General features: G+C 30.2%; 1 protein-coding gene across 6 annotated transcripts in view; it reads right to left on the reverse strand.

Moving 5' to 3' along the window:
* Positions 1 to 19,233, reverse strand: part of LOC131844970 (transcription factor collier) — a 66,310-nt gene that overhangs the window by 43,865 nt on the left and 3,212 nt on the right. For all 6 annotated transcript variants that reach the window (XM_059193972.1, XM_059193971.1, XM_059193970.1 and 3 more), the window contains exons 3-5: positions 13,497 to 13,653; positions 11,631 to 11,694; positions 7,529 to 7,584 (exon numbers count right to left, since the gene is read on the reverse strand). In XM_059193972.1, coding sequence (XP_059049955.1) covers positions 7,529 to 7,584; positions 11,631 to 11,694; positions 13,497 to 13,653 — 277 coding nt within the window. The remainder of the gene's footprint in view (positions 1 to 7,528; positions 7,585 to 11,630; positions 11,695 to 13,496; positions 13,654 to 19,233) is intronic.

Below are 19,233 nucleotides of genomic sequence, written 5' to 3' on the forward strand. Positions count from 1 at the left end.
TTCTCTCTCCTGAATTTTCTGAATTTGCAACTTATATCATTAAATAAGAGACGCATTATAAAAAAAAAGTACTATGTATTTACAATTTTTTATTTTAAGCTTCAAAATTTGTTTAAACCAAAGAATATTTCTCTATGATAATTTAGATCCAAAATTTGAGATATTAATTAAAAAATTGGATGACAGATAAGATAAAATGTTCCGTCTTCATTATGCTATTACTTTTTGCTAATATTATGCACCCCTCTTTGCATAATAGCACTTCATTATTTGCATAATGCATTTGTATAGTTCCTCCTGACCTTTGCAGGGGATCAATATTTTTATAAGTTTCATAAAACAAAATGTTAACAGCGCATTTTCAATTATTTAAAACACAACGATTTGCTTAAAAAAGATGTGTAGCAGTATATATCATAGACTGAAAAACGAAAAAAATGTTATGGGAAAAGTAAACTCTAGACCCATTTGAGAAATTTTTCACTGTTATTAAAGGTTTATTACTAAGTATGAGATATTTTTTCACTATTTTGAAGGTACATTATTGCTAATTAACATAGATTGTATAGTTGTATTATTATGTTAATACATAACTCACAATTATGTACACTGAGGAGAAGTCGAAGTGGGACACTAGTACATATTAACAAACATAAATATAAATTTACGACGGATATCAGATTGGGAACTAACAGAAATTTTAACTGTCAACAAGATGCTGAACGCAATACTTGACATGCCACATTTCACTCTGTACATTGTTACTACTATTATTATATAATGAAATATTTTTTTGATTTATTTAAATCATCTCTTTTACAACTAAAACTCTTAATTTAAAAATTATTAATAGTAAAATATAGTTACATATGTGGAGCACTTATATTACATTAAAGAGATAGTATGTGCATTTCATTAGATATTCTAACAATGTAATTGCACAATAGTTACATGTTACAAGACATTAACTGGGAACATCCCCCAAATCCAAAAGATAGATTCTTTTATCCTCGACAAAATATTTAATTGAATATGAAATAGCGGGGCCTTATCATCTTTTGTGCTGAGGATTTGGCGGGATTCGTTGGTAGGGTCTGTCTACAATATGTATTCAAGGCTCATACGAGTATTTAAGCTCTGCCACCAAAATAGCTTGGGGTTGAAGTTTTGTTTTGGATATTTTCTGCGTTAACAGATTTAAGTAAGGGGATGCGGGCATCAGGTGGTCGTAATTCTAATGAGTTCTGGAATTACCATCGAGATTTCTATATTTATTTTATGTAACTATATTGTAATAGGTAATTAAGTGTACATACATATAGTATGTGTATACATTATATGTGTAAATTATTACCCTAAATGTATTTTTTTATATATTGTAATATACATAATGCTATGTATATTATGTTTATTACAATATATAAAAAAATGTAATATGTAAAAAAAATTACGACAGTTATTCCAGATGGAATAAGAGGCATTGTCAATTGTCGATGTCATGGTGAATGCAAAACTTGACATGTGCATATTTCGCTAGGTATACATACTTAAATCAAACCTGGCCGATGTGAGTATACCACAGTCTCTTGGATTCAATTGGTTTCAATTGGTTATTTATCTATGTTTGCGTTTATTTTAATTATTTATTTATTAGGTCACCAACACAGTTACATTATATATAATACATTGGAATGTATTTATTATACTAAGCGCAACCTTAATTACCGGCAACTACGACATTTATATGACAAATTTGTGCTTAGAATTGACAAAACATGACAAACAACTTAGAATTCTACCTAAGTTATTTGTTATGTTTTGTTAATTGTTAACTGTAAGCATATTGAAGAGACAGTTAGAAATATGTATAAATATTTTTTTTATTGTCGGCAAATGGAATCACAACTTTATAATTGATTTAGTAAATTCACGATACTCTCTAATATATACGATATTTAGTTAAAAAAAAAACACTTTTAAATACTTTGTAGATGAAATAGTAAATCCCAGGGCTACGGCTTCGACACTCTCGGTAGTTTTTTTTTATATTTATAAACACGTCTAATAAGTTCTTTATTTATAAATATTATCATTGTGTAGTACAATCTACGGTGCTTTGATGAGCAGTCACACCACAAGTTAGCAAAAAAAGTTACTAAGACTAAACAGAAATAAAAACTAAAATATTATAGAGATCGTTTCTAACCCCTAGACCGGTAGTGTCCCAGGAGAAACCGGCCAACCAGTGTCCCTTGCCCCTGGAGAACCCCACCTCGCTTGGGATTCAATCTCTGGGGAATTTGTGGGGTCATAAAAAAATAAGGTTCGCTACTGATTTATCTAAGTATGCTTATTTTCGTTTTTAATTATGTTTAATTATACTGTACAAATAATCCGATCAAAATTTTAATAACATTGGATATATATATTAAAGGAAATATAAACTAATTGAATCTTGAATAATTCTATATCAAATAAAATTGGTTCTCATTTTAGGAACTGCTATTAATTAACCAATTTTCATGAATTGGTCTTTACTAAAGAATATCAGAGACAAACAAACCTCGTGAGATTATTTTTAGTATATATGACTTCGTAATATTAATTATCGGCACAAAAGTTTGATCTAAAAAATTGAAAATACACTATGTTTTAGAGAATATGAAAACTTTTTCGTACCGTAACTAGTAATTTTATCAATTTATGTCATCTCTATTTCTATAGATAAAATCTTAAGACTGTGTTGGCCACTAACTTAAAATATACTACCATTATTTATAAGAACAGCCAGAACAAAAGTATAAAAAGTAATAGCTCAAAATAAAAATTCTATCTAATCTTTGCGAACACCATTTTAGAAGATTTATATAGCAAACAAAATGCAAAAAGTTTGTAGATGCGAGGCAAGATGCAGTGCCCGGCCAACAGTACTGGCGTGATTTACATGAGCGACAACGCGACCAGACTGCGTCCTAGAATACTGTCTTGCAATAAAAAAAACTACACTAAACAAAGAGTACTGTGTTATAAAACTGATTTTATCTCTACTCTCTTTCTCTGCTAGATGTTCTAACAAAAATATTAAAGAAAATGTTACTACAACTGCATCTTATTTAGGATTTTATAACTGAAAAATAGAATCTGCCTTATCAGTATTACGATTCTTATTAAATACAAGCTCTTTCACATGGTGTCATTAAGTGGAAATATCCAAATGTTTTTTAGCAAATTCAACTCATGTAAAATTTTAATATATTCCGAGTTCCGACAAATACAGCTGATATTCATTTAGTTATTAATTGATTAGCTAATCACAAATCCACACTAATATTATGATATAATTGCGAAAGCATGCATCCGTCTGTTTTTTACCTTTTCACGTCTAATCGACTAATTGAATATAATAATAATAATATGATTTATTTATTTCTCCTCACAAACATGATGGCAACAATACATGTAGTATTTTTAATATGAATGAATGAAAATGAATATGATGAATATACAATCTATTATTGCAGATTGTCTCACTAAGACGGACAGGCCTTTATTTCAAAGAAAACAGACGAAGTCGCATGAACAATTACAGTTCTCTGAATTTTAGTAATGTGATCCGTCTGTTAAGATAATTGGCGTAAAAGATATTACAACTATACAATTTATTAAATGCACTGACGTATATAATAATTATAGATAGCACTTCAAATAGTTGTAATTAGGAGACATTCAAGAAAAATTAAATGTGATTTATGTGCCCTACAAAAGCAAGTCACCGTACCAGCAGTCTGTACCAGCGTTTTATGGCTATTGTTAATATTATGACTTCAGTACTTTTGTAAATAATAGTACCTAAATACCTCACCGAACATTTTTACAATCTACCTCGGGTAAAAACGGCATCATAATTGGTCCATGGACAGATTCACAGATACGTCAAACTTATAACTCCCCTCTTTTTAAGTTAGGGACTATTTAATATATGACTATTTAATTTTCTCATTGCTTTCTTGATTTAATTGATTGATTTTAGAAATATGAAAGCGTAGCGGTTTTTGTATTGATTGCCACATGCATTCTTATGTAAAATGTGAATACTATAACTATCAGATAGCAATTGTAAGTAGCTTTGACGTAGTCTAGTGTTTTGAGTAGTCATGCTCACTAAAATGTCCAGACTTGTGGCGGCGTGGTGGGCCGGGTCATTGGGCTCCCTAAAATATGGTCGAGCCCAGTGATGGCTGGCTCATCCGTCATACTCGTGAACGGGTGCTGCTTGTAGGGACTGGTCTGCTCTAATCACTATGACTGATTTCCTCTTATTAATTGTTTAACCAGTTGGTTATATATTCAATATTATTTCTATTTGAGTATTTAATAGAATTAGTGCTAATTGGTGGTTTGTATTCACACACTTAAACCTAAAAATGTAAAGTAATAATAAAATTATTTAAAAGAGCAACACGCAAGTTTCTTGCTCGTTGTTCTTGTGATGAGACAGCTTTCCGAACGAGCGGTAGATTAAAAAATGTAATGACTATTCAAAAGTGCTTCAATGTAAGTTTATTTGAATAAATGATTTTCTATTCTATTCTATTCTATAAAAATAATATATTTCATTATTAATAGACATAAATTTTTACTATATCTAGAGACTATAGGTTTAATATAACATTTTCAAAATAAATTGTTACAAGAAGTATCATTAATCTACTCAATAAATCATTGACTACATAATTACAATAATACGAAAGATACCACAACTGGATTTAATGATGGTGTATATTTTCCTCCACAATACCATATAAAAGTCACTTTCCCAACAAAAAGAGCCAAATTAATATGTTGTTTGAACATTGTTAAGTAAACATAATCACATGGGCACGTGTTGCGCGCACGCCTCTCTATTCAAACTATGGGTTCCTCTATGGGATTTTACAAAATCTCATTCGACGAAGCATGAGTCAGTATCTTAAGACTATATCCAAACAGAGGGTGGCTAGATTGATGTTTTAGATATTGATATGATGGTGATTTAGTATGGGAACACAAATAATCCGGTTATTTAAATTATATGGCCTCGAGGTTACGCTACCTACTGGTATAAATACAAAAAATTTTACTCTAAAATTTCTGAGAATAAATATTAATCTTTATTATGTACATCAGATTTTCAATTTTTGGTTCTGGCTACTGACCTAGCGTTACCTGTTTGCTAGAAGATAGTCAATACATATATTTTTATCATGAACTGATTTAACAAAACAATCCTAAGATCTTTTTATAGAAAACAGCATGTTACAGTACCGATCTGAGCTCATACTCATCCTATAGTCTGATTTGTCATGTAGTATTTTTTTTGTAAATGGTAAACTCCGGCTATATAGTATATAATAATGCATGATCAGCATAACAGTTGTCACATTAACATGAGTTGCTATTACGGTGGACTTAGTAATTTCACTACCTACTCTCGTCCTATAACAGCAACACAGCTTAGAAAGGATGCTTGGCTACTGAAATAGGTGAAACTGAGGTAAAACAAAGACGACTTTAATAAAATATTCCTCTACATGCCTCTAAGCACCGTTTTGTCATCATATAAGATATATAAAAATCAGGCTTATCAAATTCTATGTATCAATAAAAAATATTTGAAATTGTAACCACTTCAACTGTGGGATACTCTGATATTTTTCATAGCACCGAAACAGAATGTTGCGTGATGAGTTCGCATGTACTGCACGACATTAGCTGATTGCCCGTGTGCCCTCAGCCTAACGTTTTAATACAATTAAATCGACCGCGACTCTCTATTATCCAAACGCCATCTTTCCATCGCCAATTTTACTCAACGACTGCTTTGCGTGTCATTCTTGTTATTTAACTTAAGTATCAACTTAATAATTCAGCTTTTGATTAATAACAATAATATGTGTCATGCTTTAATATATATAAAACGTAATACGGATTAAAAACTATAAAACACAATTATCAAAATATTAGACTCTCGTATGTATATATCTCTGTCATGCCAGCCCTCAACATTTTGATTATTATAATCAAGAATGGCATGAGTGGTATAACGGAAGTCACGTGATTACCGTGATTCTGGTCAAGTATATAGGCGACGGTTAACCTTTAAGTTTGTTATATAACATATATTTATTATTATATTCTTATTATGTAAAAAAATCTCGTATAAAATAAGAAAAGGTAGTTTTTGTATGATCTCCTGTGTCATAGTGTTAACCTAATAAACTAGCGATCCTCGATTGCAGTAAAGAACAAACGCACGCAATTCCGTTACTCTTAGTTAACAACGTTCGGCCTAAGTTAATTATGTTCGCCGTATAAATCTTTCGTAATTGGCCTCTTGTTTCACAACACTAAGAGCTCGGGACGTGTTGAAATTATATATGTGAGGTGCACGACCAAGTTTCATGATGTTTTTGGTAAATTATGTGTTAATGGAACGATATTTGTTAGCATATCAGTAGCCGAGTGTAGTTAGGAAATTTTGTATAATTAAAAAGTTTCTAAATTAACAAAATTTCAAATATTTTTATATTGAAATTTCTGTCTGTGTTTTGATCTTCGCTGTTTTTTGGTGATTCTTTACTTTATAAAAAAATCAACTCTGCTATTTTGAACTTTTTTACAGATATGTAAATTAGTATTAGCCACGACAATGCAAATTGGTTTTTATTTTATATGTTAACTAAATATATTAATTTAACCATTAGTAACTTTAATTTTTACTTTTATTTAATTAACTTAGATACTAATCTGTAATAACTAAAAAGACAATATCAATCTTTTCTGAGCCTTAGTTTGCCTTTACAGCTGTACAGCTACGACTACAAAAGACACTGATTGAATTCTTCAAAGAAATTTCACAACTATTTAAAAATTGTTATTAGAAATCCATATTTTATTCACAACCGATTACACATAGAGTGTATCTACTTGCATTCAGAGGAAACGCTTAGTGTCAAATTAATGACACATGTCCTTTTGGAGAGATTTAAACTAAACAGTTTATCAACCCCTTCGGAACTTCAATCTCATCTAAAATTTCGTGACGCCGCAAACAAAAGACGAACCAGACACCCGCTCGTGAACCAACGTGGAATCATATAAAATTGTAACACGAGATAATGGTAATGATTGTGCACAAACGCAATGCAATTTACTGACCATCGGGGGGCGTGTGGATTAGCCCTAATCGGGCGGCGGCGATGACAATCTGCCACGTGGCAAGCACGTGAGTGTCACGTGGTGTGCCCGGATGGTATTCTAGGTGCTAGAAGTGGTCGATGGTTTGATATTCTTGGTCGAGAAATAAATCGTCACTTACATGTACTGTTATTTTTATTGTTATTAATTACTCAGATATTCTATGACGTCATCCTTATGAAATTAATTTTCAGAACAACATTTTTTAAAATTAATAGACACATACTAATAGTACACATGAAAGTTAACAACGTAGGTAATCAATTATAAATGAAGTAATAATTTTTCTTACCTGTTTTGTGACTGAATCTATGAGCCGAACAAAAATATCTTGTTCTTGTCTAATACCTGTGAACAAAATGCAAGATTTATTAAGAACTTTCAATTAAACTAATCTTTGTTATTATAATTATTATTATAGGCATACCTAACATTGTAATTATTAGGAACTGTACTGTACATTTTCTTTCCATGTCACTGTTATAAGCGAAAGATATCACTTCCTATTAAGCTAGTGGAGTACCCGTTGTCTACTGTTTCAAAACCAAACAGATAAAAAAGTAGATGAATTATTTACTTCTCACAAGATGTAAACACTGAACGTCTTTGTCGCCTGTTCCAGCACACTCAATACAAAGTGTATCACTAATTCCGTCTCGTATAAAACATTAACATTTGCACATAGTGGCAATAAAGATCGTAGCCCGCTACGGAGGCGGGTTACGGTCGGCGCCGTAGCCTCTACGTAGCACTATTTGTTTACCCCCTGAAATTACCCCCACGCTTGTTTCCTTACACTTCCTTTTGCCTTTTCACGCGACTTAAACTAATTAAAACAATACACTTATGTGTTAATTAATGGATATTGTATTAAGGTATAAATTAAAAGATATTTTAAATTGTTCATTGACTTTTTAGGATTGATTTCGATTTTATTTTTATTACTGTAGGAGATGTATTAATTTACTATAAATACAAAACAATTCAGATTAATAGTGAGGGTTATTAATTATGAGTTACATTTTTAAATTTTTTGATAGTATTATATATTATAAAAATATGTTGTAGTATAAAAGTGGGTTGAGTTCTTAGAACATCCAAAATTGTTCTAATTCAGTAAATAAATGTTTTCGCTATGGATTTGTATTTTAAAATTTCATAATTCGTATTATATTTCCTAGTACTGTATAAGTACAGTAAAGTAAAGGAAAATTGCTTATTTGAATTAGGGCTATTTTTATTGTATGACTTCCGATTAAAGTCGACATGATAATAAAAAAAATTACATAAATAATCTTTAATTAACAACAAGAATTAGGCATGCAACAATCAACATAGAAACTGCTACGCACTTAATCTCTGTTATAATATTATATACATATATCTGTTGTAATATTATATAATACTTAATTTAATATTTGCAACCATACAAGAGGTCCAGTCACTTCATTTATAGTCCAAGAGCTGGTGTATTCTATGCCAATTTTCCATTATCGCGATCTAAAGGCCAAGACTGCAAATGTTTACAAAGCACAGTGTACATTGTCTCCGTGCTCTCCTTCGAGAAATTGAATTTAATAGTGTTATTTTATATCAACCGTAACTCGTGGATATAAGAACTATTATAGGATGGCGAATTATGCAGTCCTTGAAACGAGTTACTAATTTAAAATTATAAGTATCGTACTTTAGATGAAATTTCAAATAGATATACAATATCCTTGTAGTCTGTATGTGTGTTGTATGGTCAGTATAAAAGTAATAAATACATGTACTTACTTAGTTATTGAACATAACGCACAGTTACTTGTACAACTTTATTTGTATTTTTTATACTTATTTGAAGAAAAAGTTTTTCTATCATTTTTAATGTCACTTATTTATTGAATATAGTCTTTACCGTCAGCGACTATCTTTTTCTATATATAAAATAAACATATACCTATATAGTCTATACAGATCATCAATGATAGTTTTTGTTTTTATTTTTTGTCATTTAATGTCTTAATAAATAACTTACACAAACAAAAAAAATATTTAATATAATTATTAAGTAATATAATATTTCAGCACAATTCACACGGCGCCATCTAGTCCCAACTAAGCAGAGTTTGAGTTATGGATTCTAGTATCCATAAGAGCTAACAAGCTCTACTTAGTTTGCACTGATATAAATAGTTTATATCAGTGTAAACTAAGAAACTTGTGAATACTATAAAATAATACATGGAAAACATCCAGATAAATACAAACAATCATACTCATAAATACAAATGTTTGTACCGTGAATCAATGGTGCATCGAACCTGGCTTCGATGGAGCAAGTATGCTAAATCGTTAGACCACCGCGTCCCTCAAATTATTACTTCAGTTTTGTCATAATAATAGATAGTAACCGAATAAAAGAAGAATCGTAATAATTTGTCAGTTACAAACAATGATATTCTCTTCCACAAAACAAAAACCGATTTCAATCTAAGTGCTCGACTTGTTAGCAACAAGTTGGATTATACAATAATGATAAAACTATGTTTGTTCCCAATAAAAACTTTCCTCGCTTTTTAAATGTGGAACATTTTGGCGATTCATCTACTAAATAACATTCCAAATATAACCAAATCTTAGGAATGTCTTCGTCAAAATGTACCGAGATCTTGTTAACTATCAATGTCGTGGTAAATCCAGCACCTAATATGCCCACATTTCGCTGAGTATAAGTATATTTAATCAAACGTGGTTGATGAACCAATTCTTTATCCTATTAACCCCCTACCGCCTAGATTGTCAGAAATTGACATTTTAGTTTGAACTATTGCAGTACAATGAGAGCGCTTAAAAATATCTAGAACCAGTATTCTGTACTTTTTTGGATGATGAAGGTGAGAATTGTATAAGATAATAATTAATCAAGAATAGTATAAAAATAAGCCAAAAAGTACGGATCTTTCACCGCGATTTTTCCATTCTTCACTTTTCGATTGAAAAAACATGTTTCTATCATTAGGAACCCTATTAGAAAAGTGATCTCGATACTAAAAGAATAAGATCCTGCTTTAAAAAAAATCCATGTGGCGTTAGAACCTAAACTGTTATAATACAAATAAGTTTCCCTGAATAAAATATTTTATTGCGTAATAATAATCTTATTCTAAAATATTCCATTCGAAAGTTGTATATAGATAGGTATAAAGGATTGTCATTATATTACTGATAACGACACTATAGGAGAGAAATGTGTTTGCGTTGCGACAATAGTATTGCAAAGTCACAATGGCATAGCCGACCGAGGCAATATTTGCACTATTCCTGATCTATTGCACTGCATATCAAATGTGCATTGCTTATAGTCGCCGGAATATTCTACAATACGTCACAATGTAGTTATTTAGATTCAATTTTATATTATAAACTGAAAGCAATAATACATTTATTGTTTTAAGTATAATAAAGGCGAATATTGTTTCTTAATTTAGAATCTCATCGAGATAAAAACAGCAGTACTCAGAGCCTAATATTACTATTTTTTAAAACAGTTTAATTTTTTTACATGTTTGCACGTTGAGTTGCAGTATACATCATCTGAAAGCCGTGAATTGAAATATACCCAATACTTAAACTTTGTATGTAAGCCTACCTACTTCTCTAATGAGTAAAAACATTAAAATTTGCTGAATTCAAATTTACTCGCTGAAATGCAGCCACGTCAAAAATGACGCTCTCTTAATGGGTGAGTTGACAGTGCCTCTGAATAATTATGATGATTTTATTTATTCATATCTATATTTATACATATATGTTTTTGTTATTTATTAATAATTTCCATCGACACAAAAGTATGACTTCAGTATAATCATTCGGTTATCCAATCATTGTACTGATTGCTAGTGTTGATCTCAATATTACATATGTACAATTTATATATTACATTCCAACGTAGTGAAGGGTAAATCTACCAACCTTTCGCAGATTAATTAGTCTTGTTAACAAAGTTTTAGTGCACGGTTGGTTTAAAGTCATCCTCAAAAACATTTCCATATCGTGAGTATACTTGAGCATTGCTAATAATACATAACTATTCACCTTTTTAGATAAACATTATATGTAGCATAAACCTCAAGAAATAAATAGAACAATGTATTTTTTAATATATATCGCTATTTAAGACGTAGGCATTAAGTAAAAAAAATCCGAAGTTCCAGATGAAGGTAAGGGAAGAAGACAACAAAATTCCTCATCCCAGAGATAAGGATTTTCTTGCGAGAGAAGTGGCCGATGACTGCAAATCATTGGTATATTTAAAATTATATCGCATGGTATTCTCTATCTGTAATTGTTTTAAATCTCGAATATATATATGTATAATAATATATTTATTTAAAAATGAATTTACTTACCATTTGCATACAGTAACTGCAGTCTATATTGGATTCCATTGTTTGTCTTCTGGCCCTCGGCTTCCTACAAAAATAATAAGTTTATTAATAACCAAGTTAATGTATTATTGTGATTTTTTGATATTATTCCGATAATGGGAAATAACGAATTCTGCCTGGACAAAGATAATGTGTTTGCTTAATTTCCTCTAATTTATATTACAGTAAAGTTCATAAACACCAACTATAATAGGTATCAAATGAGCTAAAACTAGACACATTATCCTTATTTCTATCATAATAATATCATCGGCTAGCTTAATATGATGAAGAAAATGGATTTTTTTTATTATATAATTTATGTACTTGTTGCCTATGTAAATTCTATCGATTTTGCCCCGTCCTGACAGTACTTAGTTACCATACCATACGCAGCCACGCACGAGATATCGTAAAAACACGGACACGGGTATTTACCTTGTGAATAATTAACGTGACAGCAACTAAACGTGTGAACGCCCTGGCTGTTTTGCCACTAACCTGCATAATCTATGGCTACCCAAAATTAAAAAAATATAAATAGTACAAACTGCCACCTTCAAGTCGTGACCATACATTTTCATATCGATTTAAACCTTTTGAATGCACACACACAAACGAAATGGGTTCTAAATTTGTGATATACATTGCAATTTCTTTGCAAATTATGTAGTGATGTTGTTTTTTTATTTGATCTAATTCATTTATTTTTGTGCGTAACCATAACATAGAGCCCTTAATTTATTTTTTGACCTTAGTAAGACAATTACAAGTTACTACATAAGTGCAAATTCAATAATTCCATGCCGTGATTTTTATGTGATGTATGTACCCTTCGTACATACATCACATAACGATCACAGAAAGACAGACAAAACTTCTAAAAACTGGTAGTTCATGGTATATATAAATAAAAAACTGTTATTTTATAAATATGTGGGTACCATATTATCTACTTATACCTATCTATAATAAACCAACATCAGAGTGTTACTCATTTATTAGGTACTCCTATATGTATAAATGAACTCAACGTAAATAATATATACTTGTATTGAACAAAGTTTGGAACTTGTCTTTTATTGTAAATAGTTTTCCGTTTTGATTGAATATATGATTTAATATTATGTTAGTAAAATCTTCCGTATTTATCTCACACTATATAGTTTTGTGACAACTATGACTGTTTTTTTTATATTAAATTATAATTAAACTACATGGCATTTCGATTGCACACACCGTTTTTTACGTATTCTTTACCACCAGGCCAGCGTATTATGTAAATAAGCTATTGTACACACAATAGACATCATGTCTGATTGATCCTGATTAATGGACTCCTGACTGTCACGATACTGATCGTGTCTTAAGAGTTACGGATAAACGAGTAAATAACATGGAGTGCTATTGAAAGCAATCTAAAATATGTCGTCATATGACCTTTTTATATAGTATCATTTTAAGTAAATTAATATATATTATAAATATTTACTTTTGTTTTTAACTTAGCTCTAGCTTTTTAATTTAATTATTAATATTATAGTAGTATGTAGAAACGTAACTGCGAACTAATCCTTTACTAGAATAAGTTGTAATATATATTATACAATTTCCAAAATATGTCTTTTGTGATGAATGTTTACTTGGCAGAAGAAATCTATCAGATTTAAATATCACTAAATAAGCAAGAGAATTAATAATATAAGACTGTTATTTATGTAAATGTAAGCTATTTATTTATTAATTTATAAGTGCTGGTATCATACCTAAATACAACTTACACATGTACCTTTTCAGGCATAGCAATTTAACCTAGAGAGGTACACACTAGAGAATAGATATTCTTACCTGATCTTTTTCAATAAATCCTATAAAGGCTGTCCTCTCGATCTCGACAGGCTGGCCAGCTCGATCGTACAACGCCACCACGAAGTGGAAGAAGTTGCTCTTGCGCAGGTTGCTGGGCGGTTGCTTCTCGAAATGCGCCCGACCCACACCCACGCTACTGTTGAATTAAAATGTTACAGTTATTTATAGACTATCACTTATATACACATCAATTTTATCGGAAGAAAACAACGATAACTGTAATACCCCTTCAACAGTCAACATATACCTTGTACCTTAGGCGTGAATTAGTGTCATAAAGCTTAACTATTGAGTACATATAATTTTTTACAAAGTATAAATAAATTAAAAAAGATATGTTTTAATAATATAAAAAGAGATATTGAACAATATCAGAAATTATATTGATTTTATTGATTGCAGTCTGCCGAAAATCACAGAAGCCATTCAAAAATATCTAGAATTTTTATAGCGTTTATATTGTGTAATAAAATATGTTACGTAGTAAATTAACATACATATGTATACTGTAATAAGTTGCAACACCGGTTTGGATATAGGTACTGTAATGGTGTTGTAATATTGAAATGAATAAATAATTAAATAAAAAAATAAAACTTTAATATTGCAAGAAACATCCAAGCAGATGATTGAGTTATCATCGCCGTTTCAACTAAACCCAACAAAACAAATATCTCCATTGAACAACAGCTGCGAACAGAAAAAGTCGAAGTGAAAATACTCAGTCGTAAATTTTAAATTCCTTCGACATTTTATTTTTATCCCGCTATTTGTCAATAAGTTTGCCACAGGAGCGATCGGCAAATGCACCACAGAACACAAAAACTGTTAGAAGAACAAAAGAGCATATTATAATTCTTTTACAGCTTTCATATATTGATTTATTGCGGTTACCGTTACTTTAGAAAACGTGGTTTGCAAATTATTTTGTATTGTTTACGACAGTTATTGTACATCACACGGTAAACCCTTTCACGGTGTGTTGTCTTCTCTTCAAACAATTATGGCGTTTATTTGTAATTTTCTTTTAAGTATGCAATGAAGAATGAATCAAATAAACCTAACATGTATTGGTGTAATACTACATATAATAGAAATATGAAATGTATTTTTACTGGCAAAAAGTGGGTCTTTATATCAAATTTGTAGTTGTTTTTTATGTATACGGATGTTATGTGAATTATTTCGCTGATATAGATCCGATTTTTTAATCATAAAACTGAACACATAACATTATACCTATTATTTAGAAAGAATCTCTTAATAAAATAATAATGAAATATAATAATAAAAATGTTCAATTGGTTTATTAAACATTAACGTTTTATTTTTTATAAATAAAAGGGTAAGTGGTTTATATTTTATTGTCTAAAATATATGAACCTACTAAGATATAATAATTAAAAATAATTCAACTGTACTGGATAAGTTATACATATTAAATCCATTTGACACAAGCGTAGACAACACTTCTTAGGTGTACTATAATTATTTCATTCTAAGGACTATCTATGCTTTGATTCATGAGTATATCCTAGCCACAACATCCTTGATGTCCACACAGCACAACTACGTTAACACATTCATATGGGATAGATATTTGGAGGAGTACGTCCAACGGTGGCCGTAATAATGATAAATAAATATTTAGTATTAAAAATCAAATATCAGCCTTTGACGTATCTAAAACTACATAAAAACATAGTGGCAAGATTATAAATCTGAACTGAAATTCTACAATATCGATAACAAATATAAAGTGACGACAAATAAATAGCACCACACACATCGATATCGACAGATGTGTGGTGTTAGAAAACATATTGATATATGCTAACCTGTTAGATCTTAAAACAATATAAATAAGGTCTATATTGATTTATTAGGAATTTGGAAACTAACTGTGAAAGTGTGCAATTAATACATTAATGGACCATCAACATTTTGAAAACTAAATATATCATATTTCTGTCTCATTTCTCATTGTTCCGAGACTACATAGTATTATATTTACTAAGTGTATCACAAAGTTAATAAATATCTAAGTATAGAGTAATTTGCAATTTGCAATAGAGAATTTATCATAACTGGAAATGTTTGAAATATGTTTCAATACACCATTTTAAAAGAATAAATAAATCGAAATAAGAATATTGTACATACTTCGCGGAACGCAATTATGTTATGTTAACTCAAATTATTTTTAATTATATTTTATTTATTATTATTAATTTATAATGACTTTATTAACTTAGGATTATTACAGAAGAAAATATTTTCTTATCCTGTTAATATTTTTCAATTAGAAACCCAAATAAATAACATGGATTAAAAACGACAAATAATTTTTAAAAATGTTACTTTTACATTTAAATAAAATTTACCATCGTACTCTATACCTAGATACGGATCATACTGATATGATAAATCTGAAAGTGAAACTGTCTATCTTCTTGTTAGCATTTTATGACTAAATCTTAATGAAATTTGACTTGAAGATGCTTTAGAATAACAGTAATTCTAATACATGTATTTAAGCAGTAGCTCGCTTCTTCTTCTATTTTTTGTGAGATAAAAGATTCTTGTATTAATAGATATATATATGAAACTTGTATTTGCGTTAAAGTTATGTGAACGCCAAACATAAGGCACAGTAATATAGAAAAAAGTAAATACACAATTATATTGGTCATTAGTATGTCCATCCCTGTATTATAGACTATCTTCAGGTCAAGTTTCATAAAGATTCAACCATTTAGTTGTAAAATGGTAACAAGTATGTCTATCTATATGTATATCAACAAAATGTGTACCGATATCTATATTGTGTGGGTCAGACACAACACTACCGCCAGCATTACCGCCAGCCAGGACCGTATTACGGCATGGTCGCCCATTCATCTCTCCCCGCTGCAGAATTTGCGTAAACAAATTGGTTTCGCGATTGCCATTTTATACTCTCGTACGCGACACTCCATTGTTTTATTTATCGCAACCAGTTTCGGCGCTCGCGTTTAGCTTGTAGCGCTTTTTTCGCTGGCAGATCGCGGGACCATTATCAATCTTCGAATTTGAATCCGTTTATAGCAGACTATTTTATAGTATATATTTTTATCCATATTAATTTGTTTTGATTAAAAATAAATATACGAATAAGTGAAAATATGTATGTTATTTTATAATTTTTAAATTTATATTTGAATACCTATAAAATTTTCATGTAGGTATGAGTTTTACAACCGAAACAGTTGTTGTTGTATCAAAAAAGGTTCTTGGTTTGTCTGTATTTTATTATGTTTGTAAAATGTGATGTCTTCACTAAAATTAAGCAGACTTCAGTCATTCTTACCCAAATTGCTGCTTATTGGTATCAATTTTGTATATAAATTTTGTCGATATAGATAATCTGTTAATCTGGATTATTATAGTGTTATGTTTTTTAATAAATTCCTCTAATCATATTGTCACAGTCCATGAGTGACAACATCTACGGTCTACATATATTTATGTATGTACCTATATCACACAAACAACGTACTTTAAAAACTTGTATAAAATCAACAAAACATCTGAACGCTATTCAAACTCCAATACTATACAGTAGGTTATATAGATATTATAGTTCATACGTATATAAATATATATATATATATATACCTACATATAAATAAAAATCGCAAATGGGTTGACTTAGAATAAGTTGACTTAGACTTAGAAGAAGATATTATGTTACATATACTTTAATATTGTTATTTTGTCATCTTTCATTATTTGTCATTTATGAATATGAATAAAAATAAAACAGGCCTTTTAAATCAATAAGTAACATTATTGCGTACGTATCGTAATAGAGCTGGTAACATTACAAAATGTAATTTATTAAAAAGTAAAATCAAGGGTGGGGGCGAGTTAATGATTTAGTACGGAGCAGTAGATATATAAATGAGTCTGTCATCGCCGTCGGCTGGCTATCTGTCAACATTTGTCATCCTATGAGCTGATGACTGCCCGCGATTAGTTTAATTACAGAAATTACAAGAGAAAGGGCTCGGTTGATATGTAATTAATTTATGTTCCGTCTACGCTTTTGTTTATTCGTAGCTATTTATATACTACACCGATATGACGAATAAATCTAGATATTTGCTCTCTAATAATTTATTTAACACAGTAGTGTAGATACAGCATAATTATATATAAAATAAAATTAGGTGTATATTTTAAATTTTACAATAATTTTGTACTTTATTACAATTGTGTTAATTGGATCTATAAAAATCTAAGCGAAATGAACGCAATATGTAATTTCACTACCAAAGCAAATGATAAAAAAATTTACAGTGACAATAAAAAAAAATGTTACATTTTTTACTGTTTTCGACCTTTTTTTATAGAGAATTGGATACATGAGAAAAAACGTATTATAAGTACTATAAGTCTAAAGATAGGACCATACATTCATTAAAATAGTATATCAGCGTCCTATCGACTACATCATCTCAATATTGACATGACGAACTAGCTAACTAAATTTAAAAACTAAACGTTATCACCACGTAAATGATCATATTCATACACCTACATAATTTGTGTTTTTATATGTACGCATTTTATATTATTATAACAATCTATTAAATAATTAATAAGATCGGAACTCTATGAATATACAAAAAGGTGCAATCAATTAAATAAAAAATCCATCCTCCTAACGCAAGTAAACGCTACACGAGTAACGCAAACATTGTCGTAGTAAACTCAGTAAAACACGACAGATGTTGGGAGGGCTCTCTGCAAACACAATACGTACTAATTCAAGTATATCATCATAAATTGTTCATATTATAAATATGAGGTACCAAATGTCTGAGTTTATTTAAGAATCATTATGTTTAAATAATCGATCCCCTATCCCTCTATCGATCGGCTCTTCTATTTCAACAAGGATCAACTGTATTTTGAACTCTTAGCAGTGCCCTAAGACTAAAGTCGTATCCGTCACATAGCAGTTGGTACCTTTAACTGCTCCATAAGTGTTTTCTAGGTTTAAAGTGCCTTCCGCACTCGCCCACATTTTCGTTAGGCCAAGCAAGTAAAATACTTTATCTAGATAAAGTATTTATATAAGATTTATATATAGTAAGTATTTATATATAATATTAAGATTAAGTCTTTGTAAATATACTATTTTTTCGACTAACCAAAACATACAATCAATACTTTCATAAAGGTAATTTGAATTTTCAATCCCATAAAAAAGTAATTAATAATGATAGAAATATCTCAGTATAATTCTCACTAGCGTCAGCGCCATCTAGTCCCCAGCAAAGCAGAGTTTGTGTTATGGGTATCTATGGTAGCTAGCTGTTATAAATACATAGATATTTTTAATGCAAATACATACATACTATACATAGAAAAAACCCAGATCGATACAAACAATCATACTTATCATACCGATACATACAAATGTTTGTTCCGTACGAGGAATCGAACCCGCGACCATCGGAAGTAAGACGGTGAGCTAAACCGCTAGATTACTGATGCCGTCAAAGTTTAATTTAATTGTAATATATTTATTATATTACAACAATACTAATAGTATTCTCAGTACAGATTCAACCCCACTGTAGGAACAGTCACACAAACAAAGTGCGGTAACACCGCACACCGCACCACGCGCTATGATTTATCGCGCCCTTTGCGTTTATGAATACAC

The sequence above is a fragment of the Achroia grisella genome, unplaced genomic scaffold, assembly GCF_030625045.1.
Source record: "Achroia grisella isolate CSIRO2021 unplaced genomic scaffold, CSIRO_AGI_Agris_v1 utg445, whole genome shotgun sequence".
NCBI lineage: Eukaryota > Metazoa > Arthropoda > Insecta > Lepidoptera > Pyralidae > Achroia > Achroia grisella.